The following is a 16,858-nucleotide window of genomic DNA, read 5'->3' on the forward strand; positions in this document are numbered from 1 at the left end:
AGTGATTGTCGGGGAGGTTTGATAGGTTGGTGACGGGAAAGGCAGTGGCGCAGCTACGGAGGGTGAGGGGGTGCAACATTTCTATGGAGAGAAGGCGAGCCGTATGATGGCCCATCAGCTGCAGAGACAGGCTGCGTCCAAGGAAATTCTAAGGTTGCAAACAGAGAAGGGGGAGGTGGTGTCAGAGCTGGAGAGGGTAACTGAGGTGTTCAGGGGGTATTATGAGAAGCTGTACAGGGCCGAGCTGGATGGAGAGGGAGGGGATATGAGATGGTTTTCAGATGGATTGGAGTTTCCAAGGTTGGAGGAAGAGAGGAGGCAGACATTGAAGGAGCCGCTGGGGCTGAGGGAGGTGATTGACAGTATTAGGGGGGTGAAGTCGGGCAAGGCTCCATGCCCGGATGGCTTTCCTTCGGAGTGTTACAAGGCGTTTGCGGCAGAGTTGGCACCGCATTTGTTGTCAGCCTCCCGAGTGTCAATCACGGACCCGGCGAATCCCGCACCGTATTCCATTGGAATCGATTGTGTTCCATGCGGCACCAGTGCTAGGTCCTCCATAGGAGCGGAATCGGTCCAGGTGAAGCGTTGGAGAAGGGGGAGCTGCCAGAGACACTGACACAGGCGTCAATCACGCTAATCCCGAAGAAGGGGAAGGATCCGTTGGAGTGTGGGTCCTATAGACCCATTTTGTTATTGAACGTGAAAGTGCTGGCTACGTTAGTGGAGTGGAGGATGGAGGGATGTGTGCCAAAGATAGTTGCTGACGATCAAACGGGTTTTGTGAAGGGCAGGCAGCTCTCCAGTAACATCAGGAAGCTTTTAACTGTGGCTATGACACTATCAGTGGGGTGGTTGCCAGAGGTTATTGTCTCTATAGATGCAGAGAAGGTTTTTGATCGGGTGGAGGTATTTATTTAAGATCTTGAGTAGGTTTGGGTTTGGCCTGAAGATTGTGGCATGCGTGCGCCTGCTGTATGTCGCCCCAGTGGAAAGTATACGTACAAATAACTGCACAGAGCAACGAGACAGTGGTGTCCGCTGTCGCCGTTGTTACCGCTGGCAATAGAGCCCTTGGCGATAGCTCTTAGAAGGTCAGTGTGACGAATGTGATATAAAATAGTTACTTTAGAGTTACTAGTTAATGTAATGTAGAAATAAGCCACTTTGATTCTTGCAGTTAGGGACAAAGGAATTTGAGACCGCATGGAAAAAGCAGGAAGAGGTGGGTCTATGAGAGTGATGCTGCATTGATAGGGGCCAGAGAAAGGGATTGGAAGTGAGCCAATCAGAATAGATCGAACAGGTCAGGAGGGACATAGGCTGACCTATGTCCGTCGAGTATGTGAAACTTGATACCATTTGAATTGATTTTGCAGAGATCCCTTTGTCTTTTAGTTCAGTCGTTTTCTGGGATGTAAGAAGCTGGATGTCTCTTACATTTCTGTAAGATGATTCAAGCTTGCAAGCTAAATAAATAACTTCTGTTTACGTGCGAATCCGTCTCAACTTTTATTGAGGCCAGACTGACAGAGAAAGAAATTTGGAGATCTACATTTGGTGCCGAAAACCGGGATTTCTCTGGGCGATCCTTATCCAACTGCGAAATCAGAATTAGACTGATTATGAACAGGAAGATGGGGAACAAAGGGCCCTCAATGTAGAACTGGAAAACGACCGCGCATTGATTGTTCCCCTCTTCTTATCGTCTGATTAGTCTGGTCACTCGCGGTTGGCACAGAAAGACCGCCTCGACGAAATCACAGGTCAGTCTGGGGATTAGCACTTTAATTGATGGGATTTCATATTGTTGTTTCGGCTTGGGTTAGGGTTTTGGGCTGATGGGACTTTAATAATGAAGGTTCAGTCTATTATCAGGGTTCAGAGGCTGATGGGACTTAAATAATGAAGGTTCAGTCTATTATCAGGGTTCAGAGGCTGATGGGACTTAAATAATGAAGGTTCAGTCTATTATCAGGGTTCAGAGGCTGATGGGACTTAATTAATGAAGGTTCAGTCTATTATCAGGGTTCAGAGGCTGATGGGACTTAATTAATGAAGGTTCAGTCCAGTATAACTGTTTTTAAATCTGAAGATGGTTCAACTCTATGTGTGAGTGTTTTAAATATATAGTTGATTAAGCTAAAATTGTCTCCTTGGACTGTAAAGTTCCGAGGTCTAGTTGAGATTGTGAGGAATGCTGCATATTGGTTGAAGCAGAAGTCTCTCAAAGGGTTAACAGCAGCAGGCGGAGTTGAAAACAGACAGTGCTTCTCACTCAGGCTTTGAGATAACAGCAGCAGCCATAGTGTAATCGGATACCTTTCCTTTGAGTCAGTGAACACCAGCAAAGTTACGTTTTGAATTAATTAAAGGAAACCAGTGGGTTTCTCCACCTCTTTGATAAAAGTTATTATTTTCGAAAGCAATTGATTGAAATTGCCAGAATCTTAAATTTTACTTACTTGAAATAAGGTTTATCTCACTTTATCTGGAGATTAATAGAAACTTAAAGAAGATCATGGACACCATTTTAAAAAGTGTCAATCTGGAGATGATAGTTGATTTTGCTAATACTTATGTGTATGTAACAGAAAAAAAACTTGTTAAAAGAAAAATTGTTAAGATAAAGGAATAATTAAGTTGTAAATGTTATACAAGTTTGTGTTAAGCAAATTGTAAATTTAGTTCTGAGTTGAGATCAGAGCTAAGCTTGCAAGTTGCAGTAATTCAATTTGAATTTTCAAACATTTTTAAGTTAAAAAAAAAGAGAGCAAATAGAGAAAAGAAGGACACAGATCTTGAATGCGTTGAATAGCACATTTCAAAGGCCCATAAATCTTTCTGTTATCTTAGACCTAAAACCTAGGAAGATTGACGAGCCATAGGAATTTCTGGGGCGTTTTAATGAAATCTACCGGGGGCAGTCAGGCGATTTGCTGTATCAAAATGGTCAGAATTCCCCTCAATACTGTGCTATGTTAATGCATTGCCTACCACCTTCTGTGGTTACTGCTGTGAAATGTAATAACATGAATTGGACAGAGAACGACCCTTCCCAGATGGCAAGGGCAGTCAGATTTTACTGGAAGGAGGGTGTAGGCCAAGAAGGAGGCTCAGTTACAAAGGTTAAGACTGAGTATGTAATGAAAAAGGATGATCTGCGATCCCAACAAGCGGCAGAAATGGTAGTTTACCAGCAGGAGCTCCAATATAGTGACTTTGGGTGGGTGGATCAGCGAAGAGGAGGATGAGACAACAGTGCTATATTTCTATCACCCCCCAGTGGTGGACGTTAGACATTGAACAGTCACTGCATCACGTTACCCTGGCCTATGACAGAACTGGACGAAACAGGGAGTTGGAGGACAAATACCGGCCATTACTTGAGACCGAATGGCCAGTCAAGGTTACAGCCACAGTCACGGGAAAAGAAGGTACAGCCGATTTTGTTACAATATCACCACATTTATGGCCACAGTCAGCTTCGGTAAGCCCTCATATTACACGTCAGGTCCATGACCAGTACCATGCCAGGGATATGGGGCGAATGGTCAGCATCTTACCGCAGCTCGTCAGAATAGGTATGAGATATACCTTTTGAACAATCCACGTCTGACATTTAAATACTGTACCACTATCAATCCAGCCTGTTTTCTTAGTGGTCCCCCTGTCCATGAAGACGCACCTGGCCACGACTGTTTAGCCTTGATTCAGGAAACTACCACAATAAGGGGCGATTTGAGTGACATTTCGTCAGAACAACCTGACATGATTATGTGTGGTCAAATATCCCACCGGGGTTTAGTTAATGACCTACTGCAGGCCCTCCTTCTGCCAGCGCAGATTTCCGTTATTAAATGCGCTGCCCACACGAATGGTACAACCCCAGTTGACGTTGGTAATGAACGAGCAGATTGTGCAGCACGCACAGCCGCACAAATTCAGCAAGTGATGGTGCCTAAAATGTTAAGTCAGACTAAACGATCTACTATGAATGTGTCTGCTTCTGACAAGCCAATGCCAGACGTCATAAGGTTACAGGAGGGCGCTCCTGAGAGTGATAAACAAATGTGGAAACGGTTAGGTTGTACATATGATTCTGTTTCCTCTTTATGGACCACGCCTGCACATCAGACTTGTATGTCTGATGTACTGGCTTTATGGGTCATCGAATGTGTACACTTTGCAACTCATTGTGGGGCTCGAGGGACTAGTGATTTGTTGCTGGACACTTGGTGGCACCCTAAAATGCAGGGGTTGGCCCAAAGTATCAGTAATCGGTGTTTGATTTGTCAGCAATATAACACCGGAAAAGGTATCCCTTGTGGGAAGGGGCAAACCCCGTTGCCCAGTGGTCCCTTTGAGACGCTCCAAATGGATTACATTGAGTTGGAAAGGTGTCAATGTTACAAATATGTTTTGGTCATTGTGGATGTGTTCAGCAGATGGGTCGAGGCATATCCGACTATCTATAGTAAAGCTGCTACTGTGGTTAAAGTCTTGATGAGGGAAATCATTCCCCGGTACGGTATACCAGCTCAGCTAAGTTCTGATAATGGGCCTCATTTTATTGGACAAATTAACAAGGAGTTTTGCTCCCAGTTGGGCATACACCAGCAGTTACACTGTGCTTACAGACCGCAGGCAGCCGGGGTGGTTGAGAGACACAATCAGACCCTCAAAACTAAATTGGCTAAATTAAGAGCAGACACGGGACTGACATGGCTTAAGTTGCTCCCCGTTGCCCTCTTCCAGCTGCGGGTTACACCTGCGGGACCAGCCCGGCTCTCTCCCGCCGAGATTCTTTATGGCAGGCCTCTTAGAACTCCTTGGAGCCTGCAGGTTCCCAGACGGGTTCAGTTTCATCAGATGACTGAAGAAATGACCACCTATGTTCTAGCCCTTACGCAAGTGCTCAAGGAACTCCATGGCCCAGTCCGTGCGGCTCACCAGCCATTGCCCCAGTACCTAGCTCACTTTCAGTCCAGCCCGGTAGTTATGTCATGGTCAAAAATTGGACTAGGAAGGGGTCGGAGCCGCGATGGGACGGGCCCTTCCAAGTTCTCCTTACCACCCCCACAGCAGTTAAAGTGGAGGGGCGAAGTGCTTGGGTCCACCTACATCACTGTAAATTGAGTCCATCTCCACTACTGTAAAAGGTCGGATACTAATCTGCCTCCCTTCTACAGTGCTATTTTACAGGTGTGGAGCATGATGGAGTGGCTACGCATCGTCTGTCTGATATTTGGCCTCACTTCGCTTGGCGTGTTATTGGCGATGGACATGGAAAAGGGGAATTTTATGTATCTGTGTAGCCCCAACCAATCTACAAGGATACATCACCTATGCAAAGGTGATGTTCTTCACTGCCCCCATATACGAGGACATGGTATCGACTCATGGAAGGTCATCAAAGTTAAGGAGAATGCGGGAGTCATGAAGCAGCTGCACCGGTCCCGGCGATGGGAAGGGAACATTATATGGACATTGCCTTGTTTTTGGAATACATGTAAATTTGATTTTGGATGTGTTAAAAGTGGTACAATAAAGGTAACATCAGGCTGTCAGAAGAGTGTAGGAAGAGACCATGAGAAAGAGAAAGGGACTAGAGAGAGGACGGGGCGTGTGAGAAGGGAAGTACAGCTAGAACGTAGGTTACCGGGAGATGCACTTAAGTTAATTAAAGGCCAAACTGAGGAAAACCCGGGTAGTATGAATCTCTTCTACCAGATTTACCACCGTCTGTATGGCCAGGGACGGGTTGTCTGCTACCCAAACCCCGCAGCGGTGTCTAGGTTATTTTCTGTTTCACCGCTTTGGGGCACTCCCCAAACGGTGGTTCATTGTCAGCGTTCCGAGCCATTGCCCGAGCACGTCACTCTTCCTTACGATCCAGATTCAGCACCACCGGCTATTTGCCTTCCCCTCCCTCGGGATAATTCCCATTCACAGTACGATAGGCTGCGACGGTGGAGGGCGTACATACCTAGCCACTTCACTCCCAATAGGGATTCCCGGTCGTACGAGAATTGCTTCAGCAGTGAAGGATATGGCTGTTTGCTGGTAGAGGTGGACACAAATATAACATGTCTGTTTCCCACCTGTACGGACAGGAGGTGCCATATCACCCAGGCGTCTGGCCAATGCGTTTGTTATAACACCACTTGCGTTCCATTGAACGCTGGCCTCCAGCTCCTTTGTGGCTGGGCGAATGTCTCTCATATCACTGTTGGGAATAGGGCTTTCTGCATTGCTGGGCGGCCCGAATGGGCATTTCAAAATTGGATAAACTGGGCTACTGGGAGGTCCTTACGCAACCGATATGCTGATTGTGATGCTAGTCTCCACACGGAACAAGGATACTACTTTTTATTTAATGGTACGGCGACCAACGTTTTGTCACCCCATTTCCCCGCCGAATTGCTATAGGGACTCTAGTCCCTACCACAGTCCCCTGCCCTTCGGCGTGGAACCTGCATAATCAGTTAGCACGCCGGGCAGTCTCTGCTGAATTTTGCGAGAACTGGAAAAAACCTCAGGTTCTTGCACCCAACCGGGGCCACTCAGCCGGGTGGGGCATTCTGAGCGTATTGACACTGGGAGGTGTGGGGGGTTCCTTGGCTGTTAGTGATCGGAATTATTTTATTTGCGGCCTTACCATCTTGGGAAATGAAACCTTGGGAGCCCTCGGGGCAATAACTAAGGAGTTGTCTCAGCTACGGTTGTTTGCAATGCAGAACCGGTATGCTCTTGACTATCTTCTGGCCCGTGAGGGTGGGGTATGCGCCATAGTACAGGGCAAGTGTATCATGGGTGTCGACATAGATCGGAGTATTTCCGACTATATTGGGGAACAAGACAGGGATGCCCGCTGTCTCCATTGTTGTTCGCGTTGGCAATTGAACCTCTGGCCATGGCGTTGAGAGACTCCAGGAAATGGAGAGGGGTGATTAGAGGGGGAGAAGAACACCGAGTCTCGTTATATGCGGATGACCTATTGTTATACGTGTCGGACCCAGCGGGGGGAATGATAGAGGTTATGCGAATTTTGAGGGGGTTCGGGGATTTCTCCGGGTATAGGCTAAACATGGGAAAGAGTGAATTATTTGTGATACATCCAGGGGACCAGAGTAGAGAGATAGAAGGCTTGCCTCTAAGGAAAGTGGAAAGAAACTTCCGATACCTGGGGATTCAGATCGCTAGGAGCTGGGGAACCTTGCACAGACTTAATCTGACACGGTTGGTAGAACAAATGGAGGAGGACTTCAAGAGGTGGGACATGCAGCCTCTATCGCTGGCGGGCAGGGTGCAAGCAATTAAGATGATGGTCCTCCCGAGGTTCTTATTTGTATTTCAATGTCTCCCTATACTAATCACTAAGACCTTTTTTAATAAAATAGACAGGAGCATCACGAGCTTCGTGTGGGCAGGGAAAGTTCCGAGAGTAAGGAGGGGGTTCCTTCAGCGTAGTAGGGACAGAGGAGGATTGGCACTACCGAACTTGGGCGATTACTATTGGGCCGCCAATGTGGCAATGATACGTAAATGGATGATGGAGGGTGAGGGAGCGGCGTGGGAAAGACTGGAGAGAAAGTCCTGTAAAGGGACGAGTTTAGAGGCGCTGGTGACGGCGCCGCTACCGATCTCACCTAAAAAGTTTACCACGAACCCGGTGGTGGCGGCAACATTGAATATCTGGGGACAGTGGAGGCGACAGAGAGGGGTGCGGGGAGCCCTGGTGGGGTCCCCAATCAGGAACAACCATAGGTTCGCCCCAGGAAGAATGGATGGAGGATTTCAGAGCTGGTTCCAGTTGGGAATTAGGAGGGTGGGAGATTTATTTATAGATGGGACTTTTGCGAGCTTGGGAGCATTGGAGGAAAAGTATAAGTTGCCCCGGGGAAATTTCTTGAGATATATGCAGGTGAGGGCATTTACTAGACAACAGGTGAGGGAATTTCCATTGCTCCCGACACAGGGGATACAGGACAGGGTGCTTTCAGGGGTGTGGGTCGGAGAGGGCAAGGTGTCAGAGATTTACCGAGAGATGAGGGAAGAGGGGGAGGAGTCGGTGGGCGAACTAAAAGGAAAGTGGGAAGAAGAACTAGGGGAGGAGATAGAGGAGGGTATGTGGGCTGATGCCCTAAGCAGGGTAAATTCCTCTTCCTCATGCGCCAGGCTTAGCCTGATTCAATTTAAGGTGCTACATAGAGCACACATAACGGGAGCAAGATTGAGCAGGTTCTTTGGAGTGGAGGACAAATGTGGGAGGTGTGGCGGGAGCCCGGCAAACCACGCACATATGTTTTGGGCATGCCCGGCACTGGAAGGGTATTGGAAGGGAGTGACGGGAGTGATTTCGCGGGTGGTGAAGGCCCGGGTCAAACCAGGCTGGGGGTTAGCTCTATTTGGAGTTGCGGAAGAGCCGGGAGTGCAGGAGGCGAAAGAGGCCGACGTTGTGGCCTTTGCGTCCCTAGTAGCCCGGCGCAGGATCCTACTCATGTGGAAGGAGGCGAAACCCCCCGGACTGGAGGCCTGGGTAAATGATATGGCGGGGTTCATTAAACTGGAGCAGATAAAGTTTGCCCTGAGAGGATCGGCTCAAGGGTTCACCAGGCGGTGGCAGCCATTTCTCGACTACCTAGGGGAACGTTAGAGGGAAGACAGATGACCAGCAGCAGCAACCCAGGGGGAGGGGGGGGGGGGGGGGGAGGGGGGGTTTAGTTTAGGTCAAAGATAAAGGGGTTTTGTTACTTGTGTATTGTTTAAAATTTCTGTATTGTTATTGTTGCGTTTGCTTTGTAAGAGGGGAAAAATTGTTGTTTGGGAAAAAAATTTCAATAAAACATTTATAAAAAAAAAGTGTATCATGGGTGTTCAGGACTTGACCGCTAACATTACTACATTTATGGATCGCATACGGGATCACTTGGACGGGATGCAGGATCCTGACTCTTGGGGTAACTGGGGATCTGGAGGATGGAAGGACTGGTTGATAAATATGGCCATGTATCTAGTGGTAGCTATCGGCTGCATCTTTGTGGGCCTGGCCATCCTTAAATGTGTGATGGGTAGAATGCGGGGTGCACTAGATCAGATCACCGCCCCAATCACCGAGAAAAAAAATTTAACTGTTAAAATCCATGATGAAGGGGGGCTAAGACAGGAATTGGAAATGCAGCGACAGATCTTTTTAGATGAGGGACCGTAGCTATAGATTGGATAGTTCGGTTATCATGGAATGATAAAAGGAGGGAATGACGAATGTGATATAAAATAGTTACTTTAGAGTTACTAGTTAATGTAATGTAGAAATAAGCCACTTTGATTCTTGCAGTTAGGGACAAAGGAATTTGAGACCGCATGGAAAAAGCAGGAAGAGGTGGGTCTATGAGAGTGATGCTGCATTGATAGGGGCCAGAGAAAGGGATTGGAAGTGAGCCAATCAGAATAGATCGAACAGGTCAGGAGGGACATAGGCTGACCTATGTCCGTCGAGTATGTGAAACTTGATACCATTTGAATTGATTTTGCAGAGATCCCTTTGTCTTTTAGTTCAGTCGTTTTCTGGGATGTAAGAAGCTGGATGTCTCTTACATTTCTGTAAGATGATTCAAGCTTGCAAGCTAAATAAATAACTTCTGTTTACGTGCGAATCCGTCTCAACTTTTATTGAGGCCAGACTGACAGAGAAAGAAATTTGGAGATCTACAAGTGGAGCGGTAGGGAAGTATGAAGGAGCACAGGGTGTCTTTGTACACGGACAACATGTTGTTGTTTGTGTCGGACCCGCTGGAGAGTATGGGTAGGATTATGGGAATATTGGAGAGGTTTGGGACCTTCTCTGCGTAGAAGTTAAATGTTGCGAAGAGGGAGGTGTTTCCGGTGAATGTGGCGGGGCTGGGGGCGTTGCCCTTTAAGGTAGCTAGTGAAAGGTTCAGGTATTTGGGGATTTAGGTGATGAGGGAATGGGCAATGATGCACAGGTGGGGGAGATTAGGGGGGATTTTAAGAGATGCGATACATTGCACCTGACACTGGCAGGGAGGGTGTAGGTGATAAAGATGAATACCAAAGTTATGCTTGCTTTCCAGACCCTCCCGATCATTCTCAGTAAGGCCTTCTTCCAGAAGTTGGAGACAATGATTTGGGTGTTTATATGGGCAGGGAAGGTGCCAAGGGTAAAGTGGGCCCGGCTACAGAGACAGAGGCAGAAAGGGTTGATGCTCCCAAACCTGCTGCACTATTATTGAGCAGCGAATGTGGAGAAGGTGAGGCCATGGTGGGGTGAAGGAGGGAGAGGGTGGAGTGGGTCAAATTGGAGGAGTCCTGTAGGGGTTCTAGTTTGAGGGCTTTGGTGATGGCTCCGCTGCCACTAGCTCCGGGGAAGTATACGGGGAGCCCAATGGTACAGTCTATGGTCAGGCTGTGGAATCAGCTGCGGAGACACTTCATAATAATCTAACTTTAAGTTGGAGGGGATGTCGGTGTTGACACCGCTGTGCAGGAACCAGAGGTTTAAACCAGAGGAGATGGATGGGGATGTGTAGGAAGTGGAGGGAGACGGGGCTGGTGAGAGCGAGGGACTTGTCCTTGGAAGGGAAGTTTGCAGGTCTGGATGAGTTGCAGAAGGGGTTTAAGTTGCCGAGGGGGAGTGAATTTAGTAGATATATGCAGATGAGGGACTTTGAGTGGAGGGCTTTTCCCAGGTTGCCGGAGTACACCTTATCAGAGCAATTGCTGCTCCCGGATGAGTGTGGGAGGGTAGGATTGGGGATATATATGGGTAGTTGGGGAAGCTGTGGGGGGAGGGGGGTGCGGTGCAGGTGTTGAGGATCAAGAACAAGTGGGAGGAGGAGTTTGGGGGGGGGGAGAAATAGGCTGGGGACTGTGGTATGAGACGATGCGTATGGTGAATTCAACTTCCTCGTACGCGAGGATGAGCTTGATTCAGTTCAAGGTGTTACATACGGTACATATGAACCGGGAGAGGGTGAGTGGGTTCTTCCAAGGGGTGGCTGGTGAGTGTGAGAAGTTTGGGTGGGATCGGCGAATCATGTCCACATGTTCTGGGGCTGCGAGAAGTTGGAGAGATACTGGGAAGCTGGTAATCTTTGGGCTGTTGGAAGTGCCGGAGCTGCCGGAGGGGAAGGGGGCCGATGTTGTGGCCTTCGCCTCTAAATTGCCCGGTGAAGGATCTTGCTAAATTGGAGGTCGGATACACTGCTTGGGGTGGCGGCCTGGCTGGGGGACTTGTGCGATTTCCTCCCATTAGAAAAGGTTACATTTGAGTTAAGGGGCTCGGCGGAGGGCTTCGAGATACGGCGGGATTGTTCATGATGATGTTTGAGGAACAGTTCGTCGCGGTGGGGCGGAATTGGAAGCGGTAAAAAAGGGAAGAATTGTACAAACTGTGGACTGAGTTTGTGGAGTGTGTTTTTGTTTGTGTTGCTTGCTGCCTATGGCACCGAGGACCCGGGTTCGATCCTGGCCCCGGGTCACTGTCCGTGTGGAGCTTGCACATTCTCCCCATGTCTGCGTGGGTCCCACCCTCACAACCCAAAGATGTGCAGGTAAGTGGATTGGCCAGGCTGAGTTGCCCCTCAATTGGAAGAAAGATTAACTGGTATGCTAAATTTATTAAAAATAAATAAATATTAAAATAAATTGTATATGCTACCGTTTTGTTCCACATGTTTGGAATAGAATCTTTGTTTAAAAAGGTTTGGAACCGACACCTCAGACCTGGCTGGGATCTGAAGAGTGTTGTACATCTTGTTACTTTGTAATAAAACTAGTTTCACTTTATCCACTCACCACTGACTCGTTTGTGGTAACTAAAGTGCGATGTAGTAATTACAATCCTGTAATTACTATTTCATTGGCTGTAAGGCACTTTGGGAACTCTGAAATTGTGAAAGGCACAATAGAAATGCAAACCTTTCTTTCACTGCTATCTGATTGACCAAATGCTTGGCCAAGGGATGGGTGGAAAGGGGGGGGGGGGCGAGGTGTGTGATTGACGGATGGTTTTAGATGAGGGGCTGGGAGTGTGCGTAGAAGGAATTTCAGAAAAAGTAACCACACGTAAGAAGGCAGGGCTGTCAATGTTGAAGGTTGTGAGGAAATCACTGGAGTCAGAGGATGGGAGAGGGAAGGATTGTCGGGCTGGAGGAGTGAGGGAGTGGGGGGCAGAGGTCATGGAGGGATTTGAATGGGAGAATGAAAATTTGAGATCTGAGGCACTGATGGGACTAGGTGCCATCTCCTAAAAGTAAGGTCAGGAGAGGGGTGATGAATGAGTGAGGCTTGATGTGGGCAGCAGAGTTTCGGATAAGCTGAGTTTACACAGGATGGATGATAGTCTGGAGTAATTGAGTCTGAAGGCTATGTACTCTGAAGAAGCACCTGGCCCTGTGTGCATGGGATGCTAATTACAAGGCCCGATTGTCTGTGTAGCTATTGCTCCTGGGCACGTGATCCTACACTTGGCTCCCTTTGTTGTCTGCATTCTGCCTCTTTTGATTATTGATTGTTTTCTCTTAGAAGTCTACCATTTATGTGGTGAAATGATGTGACACCAGCCAGTCTAGCGTTATCCTACAAACTGCAACCAGACAATCATGTTCTGGTCACAGGTCAAAGGTGAGAGATGGAAAGGTCACAGTGAACAATGGTGGAGCATCCAGTTTGTGTGGTCCTGTTGCTGAGAGTGCCTCTGCACATTAACTAGCACAAAAGTGCATGTCAGGACACAACTAATTACTGCCAAGTAACTTTTTTTTAAAGAGGAAAAAAAATACCAGAAGGCTCTCTTGTGAGGCTGTGTTTGGTGCTAAACCTTTTATGCAAATACAGGTTTCTAATGGAGCGTGCGCTGTGCTTCCATTGTGCTGTGCGTGTCACGGTCTGCACTGAACGTGGGAACTCCAGCCTTGTGGAGTCAGCAGAGGGAAGGTAACGCAGGGATTGTCTGCTTAGCACAGCTTGTGGGTGATCGCTGGATTAGACTGAGCTACTGAAAGAAGCAATTGCAAAGAAAAGCAATTTATTTACAATTAGTATAGAGTGCCTGAAATACAGTGAAAGTTCCCATTACAATCAATCCTGGTTACCTTAGTTGGAGGAGCAGAGGTCGTTACAGTATAACCATCCTTTCTGGTTCTACTAATGGACACTTCCCTATTTCCCATTCTGAGACTCACACTATGATGCGGTCAACATTCCAGACCTCTGTGGCGTGGAGGATTGTCAACTCTGGTTGGACGCATTTCTGGTGGTTTCATCACAAGATCTCCCAGCGCCAGCTGTCCCACCAAGTCAAATAGCCTTTTATCCCAGCTATTTTTCTAACTAATAACAACAGTGTCCAAAGAGAATTTTTAAAAAAATACAATTATTTTAATGCCCCAAAGATTTTTCTCTCGGGCTACTCACAGCAGTGCTTAGAAATTGCTCATTAATTTCTGGAGACTCCAGGACAAAATCCGGGAGAGCTGGCAGCTAGTAACAGCCTGGGAGGTAGGCCACTCTACTGGCACAGCCGACCTCCCAGGCTGTCGTGGCTTGGCCTACCTCCGAGGCTTGAGTTCTCTCACCACTGATACTATGCTCTGCTGCCAGTTGTTATGGTGCATAGAAAGACGGTGAAATACCACTCTTACAGCCAGCCCCCTTGTTGCAAACCCTGATTACTGGGCTACTTTTGCCCTGAGACAATGTTAGGGTCATTTGGGGCAACATGGTAGCAGTGGTTAGCACAGTTGCTTCACTGCTCCAGGTTCGATTCCCGGCTTGGGTCACTGTGTGCGGAATCTGCACGTTCTCGCTGTGTCTGCATGGGTTTCCTCCGGGTGCTCCGGTTTCCTCCCACAGTCCAAAGATGTGCAGGTTAGGTAGATTGGCCATGCTCAATTGCCCTTAATGTCCAAAAACATGTTAAGTGGGGGTTACTGGGTTACAGGGCTAGGGTAGATACGTGGGTTTCGGTAGGGTGCTCTTTGTAAGGACCGGTGCAGACTCGATGGGCCAAATGGCCTCCTTCTGCACTGTAAATTCTATGATATACAGCAGAGGTTAGGACATATGGTAAATATTGCTTCCTGATTAGAGTATAAAGATATTTTCTTTCTGTCTCTCATAGCTTGTGATGTCTGGGAACCGTTTCAGTAAATGTTTTTTGACAGGCAGTCTTGATATTCCAACCCTGTCTCGAGCCGGGACAGGATCATCTTGCTTCAATTAGCCTCCATTTTAAATCTTTTGGTGAAACTGGCCCCGAAATCTCAAATTGGTCAAGACTCAATGTAGCTGAACCAGACAAACAAGGGTCCCGGGTTTAATGGCCTATCCGTACTGAATTTTGCTGATCTCAGTCTTTGTCAGCTGAGCTCTGTTGGTGACAGTTGTACCTCTGAGCTGCGAGGTTCTGGACTCAAGTTTCACTCCAGGACTTGAGCACCAAACTCAAGGCTGACACTCTTTCAGGTGAGATGTTAAGCCGAGGCCCCTTCTGCCCTCTCAAATATGTAAAAGAACAGGTGGCACTATTTTGAATAGGGGAATTAAGTTAATTAAAAGCAAGATACTGCGGATGCTGGAATCTGAAACAAACATAGTGTCACGGGAGTGTCCCTTTAAGCAATGTTTTTGTCTTATCACATGGCTTCAGTGATGTCATTGTGTGGGTGGAGCTGGGCTGTGACTTTTACTTTTGCTTTGAGTTTAGACTGGTTTCGAACTGCACAGGTTTACAGAAGTGTCTCTCTATCTTTATTTTAAAAGCTGTTTCCAGACTGCTTGATAACTTAAAAGAGATCATTGCTTTCTGGAAGGAATTCAAACCTGCTGTTTGAAAAGGGGAACAGAGTATCACTAAAAAGTCTTATACCAGTGAGAGTGCCGTGTGCTCGGCCACACCTTTGAAAAGGGGTTTCTGGTTTTACTTGGATTTTGTTATTGAATTGGAACAGTTAAGGGGGAATTCATTAAGGGTTATACATAGATTACTGTAGATGTGTGGGGTCTTTATGTTTGTAGTTGATAAAAATTCTTACTGTGTGTGTTTATAAAAATGTTAACTAAATTCTTAGGATAAAGCTTGTTTTTTTGATTAAAAGCGCCTAAGCGCTCGTTGAATAACACCTGAAAGGCAGGCTCTCGTGCTCATCGTAACCAAAATCAAGAAGCAGTTGTCGGTCAGGTGAACTCCATAATATACTTCGGAGTTTTCTAAACCCTGGCCCATAACAACAGAAAATGTTGAAAGAAAACAGTTTTCCCAGGGAAATTAGCTTGATGTCCTGCCCAATATTTACCCCTTGACAGAATCACAATTATTTGGTCTTTTTCACACTGATGCTTGTGGGATTTGGTGAACACAAATCGGTTGACGTGTTTCTACATTATATCAGTGATTATACATCAAAAGTACCTCATTCGCTGTAAAGTGATTTGAGGTGTCGGTTGGTCAAATAGGAACGATAAAAACCCAAGTCTTTTTTATCTTAAGTGATACAACTTGATTGGGGAAAACCACTTCAGTTAAGGATTGTTGCTCCTCCCCAGTGGCCCCTTCTAGAAAGTGCGACAGACAGGCCTTGCTGTCTAGAATATCCCCTTTACATTCAACTCTCCAACCATTGGGTCAGCATATTTTTTTCTATCTCCCTCATTCCAATCACCCTGAAAGAGCTTTGTGCAATTTTTCAATGCTTAAAAGTGCTGTATAAAAACAACCCCTGATTGCGCACACAGGTCAGAGCGAATTGAGCTCAGCTGTGGTGCACTTATTGAATGGCTTATCAGCAAGGAAGAGGTACAGATGAGAGGAGCCACTGCAGCACATCCAGCCATAAGAAAAGGCCGACCACGGAATCGATCATAGAATTTACAATGCAGAAGAAGGCCATTCGGCCAATCGAGTCTGCACTGGCCCTTACAAAGAGCACCCTACTCAAGCCCACGTATCTACCCTATCCCGGTAATCTAGTAACCCCCACGTAACCTTATTTTTTTGGGACACTAAGGGCAATTTAGCATGGCCAATCCACCTGACCTGCACATCTTTGGACTGTGGGAGGAAACCGGAGCACCCGGAGGAAACTCACGCAGACACGGGGAGAACGTGCAGACTCCGCACAGACAGTGACCCAGCTGGGAATTGAACGTGGGGCCCTGGAGCTGTGAAGCAACTGTGCTACCATGCTGCCTATGTCTCCCTTGTGCAACAATTAAATGAATGAGCCGGACAAGCTATTGAACCGCAGTCTCTCAGTGGAGAGCCATCCAAGCTCCATCTTCTACACTCTGGGCCAGGTCATAAATTAAGATGTTACGAGGATGACGGCCTACTGTAACACATGGCCTCTCACATTGAATCCCTGTGAAACCATACTAAGTGTATTCCACCTCCATAATGCCAAAAATGAATTGTATATCTACACGGATGCTAGAGACTAAAGCATGATCCTAACCCAACTTACGTGGGATTGATACTTGAAAGGGCTCTGTCCTTCTGGGAACACCTGAAGAAAACAGCAGCAAAGGTCAAAACTAGAAACAACCTCAGCCGCAAGCTTGACTGCAACCTTCCTGTTGCATGCCTTTATTAAAACGCATTTTTATTCAATACATTTTCGACAGTTTAAAAATACAAAAAACCCCACCGGACCCCCCAGCCTACCCGAACACTGTGCCCCCCCCCCCCCCCCCCCCCCCAACTACTGAAAATGCATGATGACCAAACCCCAACAATTGTAGAACCCATCACTCGCCCCTCTCAGAGCAAACATCACCTTTTCCAGGTCAGAAGCTCCAGCAGGTCCCCCCGCCACATCAAGGCATAAGGTGGAGAAGC

The 16,858-nt window shown here is 47.2% G+C and overlaps 2 protein-coding genes across 2 annotated transcripts in view; one reads left to right on the plus strand and one right to left on the minus strand.

Annotated features, from left to right (window-relative positions):
* Positions 1 to 16,858, minus strand: part of rad51b (RAD51 paralog B) — an 868,394-nt gene that overhangs the window by 119,500 nt on the left and 732,036 nt on the right.
* LOC140385577 (uncharacterized) lies at positions 1,653 to 12,573 on the plus strand. The gene is made up of 3 exons (XM_072467880.1): positions 1,653 to 1,763; positions 5,190 to 6,228; positions 12,547 to 12,573. The coding sequence occupies exons 2-3, from the start codon at positions 5,212 to 5,214 to the stop codon at positions 12,571 to 12,573; spliced, it is 1,044 nt and encodes a 347-aa protein (XP_072323981.1). The 5' UTR covers positions 1,653 to 1,763; positions 5,190 to 5,211.

This window comes from Scyliorhinus torazame, chromosome 2, assembly GCF_047496885.1.
Source record: "Scyliorhinus torazame isolate Kashiwa2021f chromosome 2, sScyTor2.1, whole genome shotgun sequence".
NCBI classification, from domain to species: domain Eukaryota; kingdom Metazoa; phylum Chordata; class Chondrichthyes; order Carcharhiniformes; family Scyliorhinidae; genus Scyliorhinus; species Scyliorhinus torazame.

Coding starts and splice junctions, on each gene's coding strand:
- LOC140385577 (XM_072467880.1), top strand. CDS start 5,212: ATGATGGAGTGGCTACGCATCGTCTGTCTGATATTTGGCCTCACTTCG. Junction 6,229..12,546: donor CGAATGTCTCTCATATCACT/GTTGGGAATAGG, acceptor GTTTTCTCTTAG/AAGTCTACCATTTATGTGGT.